The sequence below is a fragment of the Penaeus chinensis genome, chromosome 39 (genome assembly GCF_019202785.1).
Source record: "Penaeus chinensis breed Huanghai No. 1 chromosome 39, ASM1920278v2, whole genome shotgun sequence".
NCBI classification, from domain to species: Eukaryota; Metazoa; Arthropoda; class Malacostraca; order Decapoda; family Penaeidae; genus Penaeus; species Penaeus chinensis.
This window is the reverse complement of record NC_061857.1, coordinates 13553895-13556394: the sequence shown is the minus strand read 5'-3', so window position 1 is coordinate 13556394 and position 2500 is coordinate 13553895. Positions and strand designations below refer to the sequence as shown.

Below are 2500 nucleotides of genomic sequence, written 5' to 3'. Positions count from 1 at the left end.
CACATACACACACACACACACACACACACACACACACACACACACACACATACACACACACACACACAGACACACACACACATATATATGACCCGTGTTCGTTGTGAGAAATATACAAAAAGTATGAATATGATAGAATATCTTCACAGAACAAGAGCTGTTTCGACCGTTTTCGATCCTAAGAAACTAGCAACAGTTGTGCAGGTAACGAACGGCAGGTCACAGTCGTCAGGTTGTTCGTCAGCTCAGGCCTGATATAGATATGATCTGTAATCACCTTTGTATGCCTTTCTGACGATGATATAAACCGGTTGAAAACATCTCTTGTTGTTTGTGAAGATTTCCAGTCTCACTTCATACCTTTTTTACTTTACTGTTGTTGGTCAATTCGTTATCATTATTGATATTAATGATTTTTTTTATTATTTGTGATGATTTATATGACTTGTTTATAAGTAGTATCATTATTTTCCTCATTATTATAATTTTTAATATTATCATTATTATCATTACTACTACTACTAATACTGATATTATTATTACTTTTATTACTATTATAATTTTATTATTACTATTAATTATTATTATCATTACTATTATTATTGCGGTTACCATTAGTAACATAATCATTATCGCCATTATCATATAGATATTGTCATTACACTTAAATTGTTTTCATTATTGTTACTATAACAATTATCAAGATTCCCATAATTATCATAATCCTTATTTCCTAATTTTCATCATATCATCGTTATGATTACAGTAATTTCATTACATCACTATTAGTAGTAGTAGAAGTAGTAGTAGTAGTAGTAGTAGTATTCATTATTATTATCAAGCTCCAAGAACTTTTTAATCGTCCCCTCCCACTCCCACCCTTAGATCATTCTTTTTTTCCTTCGATCTTCCTTTCATTTTACTTTTCTCTTTGTTTTTCTTTCTTTTAATTCCCCAAGCCATACGGAACAGGACGACCTACCGTGGGGAATCGTAATCGAGCTCAGCATTATTCCTGAACCAAGTGACAACACCGACGTTCTCCGAGTGGGTGTTCACTGTGCAGATGAGGCTTATTGTGGACCCGTTCTTGATATAGACTTCTGTTGGCCCGAGAATCTTCGCTTGTTGCACTGGGGGTTGTGGGGGTAGAGAAGAAAGGGTTGTGCGTGAGTTATTGTGTGTGGTAGGTTTACATTTTTTTTCTTTTTATTCTTTGAATGTGTAGTATGAGGTAGGTTTTTGTGTTTGTTTTTTGTAAGAATGACATTGGATTGTGACGTGTTTTTTTTTTTTTTTTTTTTTTTTTTTGAGTTTTGTGGTATATTTGGAAGTGATGTCTGGTGTTTCATTGGTTAAAGTTTCATATGCTTTATCGTTTATGATAACGCAAAGCGTAAGTATTGAATGGTGATTACTGATAGTTACTATTTTTGTTTTCTATCTATGAAATAAAAAGTAATAACACGTAAGTAGCTGCACTATATATCACTTTTCCTCTTTCATTTTCATATACACACATACACAACCACAAACACAAACACACAAACACACACACACAAACAAACAAACACATAACCCCCCCACCCCCTTACACACACACACACTCTACCCTACCCTATTCACACACATACACCTCCTCTCCCCCCGCTCACACACATACCCCCCCCCCCCTCCTTCCTCTGAACTCACCTTCAACGCCGAGCAGAATAGGCAGGAATATCTTCGGACTCGTGGACACCTGACACTCATAAACACCAGCATCCCTGAAGGTGACTGAACTTATCTCCAGATTCCAGATGTCGCTCTTTTCGGGATGAAATACCTTGTGCGAAACAAAAAAGCATCGTTCAGTGCGTTCTTACAATTATTAATTATATCGTTCCGTTTCATTTTACATCTCTATTTGCATATATGGATATAGACATGTACATACAAAAATACCCACACACACAGATAAGACTGACTGATAGTTATTACAATTTAGATAAATGGATAGATAAGACACAGATATAAATACACACACACATATATAGGAAGAGTTATCTCACCTTAAACCTTTCATCACTTGTGTAGGTAAAGATTCCTACAGTGAGGATATGCAAATCACGCTGTCGTATCCATGAGACCTGTGAGTCCATAATTTTTTAAATTAATATATACATATATAAGAAATATGCCTGTATATTCATCCACAGAAGCACAAATGTATACACGGACGCACACACACATACACACACACACACGCATGCACGCACGCACACACACACACACACACACGCACACGCACACGCACACGCACACGCACGCACGCACGCACGCACGCACACACACACACACACACACACACACACAGACACACACAAAACACACACACACACACACACACTGTGTCTCTAGTCAAACAATGACTAGAGACACAGCTTAAATAAGTTTCCCAAGGCAATTCAATTAATCATTTAGGATGAACCAGTAACGAATTAGCACCCCAGAACAAAAA

The 2500-nt window shown here is 36.6% G+C and overlaps 1 protein-coding gene across 1 annotated transcript in view; it reads right to left on the bottom strand.

Annotated features, from left to right (window-relative positions):
- The window catches only part of LOC125046462 (muscle, skeletal receptor tyrosine protein kinase-like), a 13575-nt gene that overhangs the window by 2177 nt on the left and 8898 nt on the right, over positions 1-2500 (bottom strand). The window contains exons 4-6 of the mRNA XM_047644241.1: positions 2052-2129; positions 1693-1825; positions 983-1133 (exon numbers count right to left, since the gene is read on the bottom strand). Coding sequence (XP_047500197.1) covers positions 983-1133; positions 1693-1825; positions 2052-2129 — 362 coding nt within the window. The remainder of the gene's footprint in view (positions 1-982; positions 1134-1692; positions 1826-2051; positions 2130-2500) is intronic.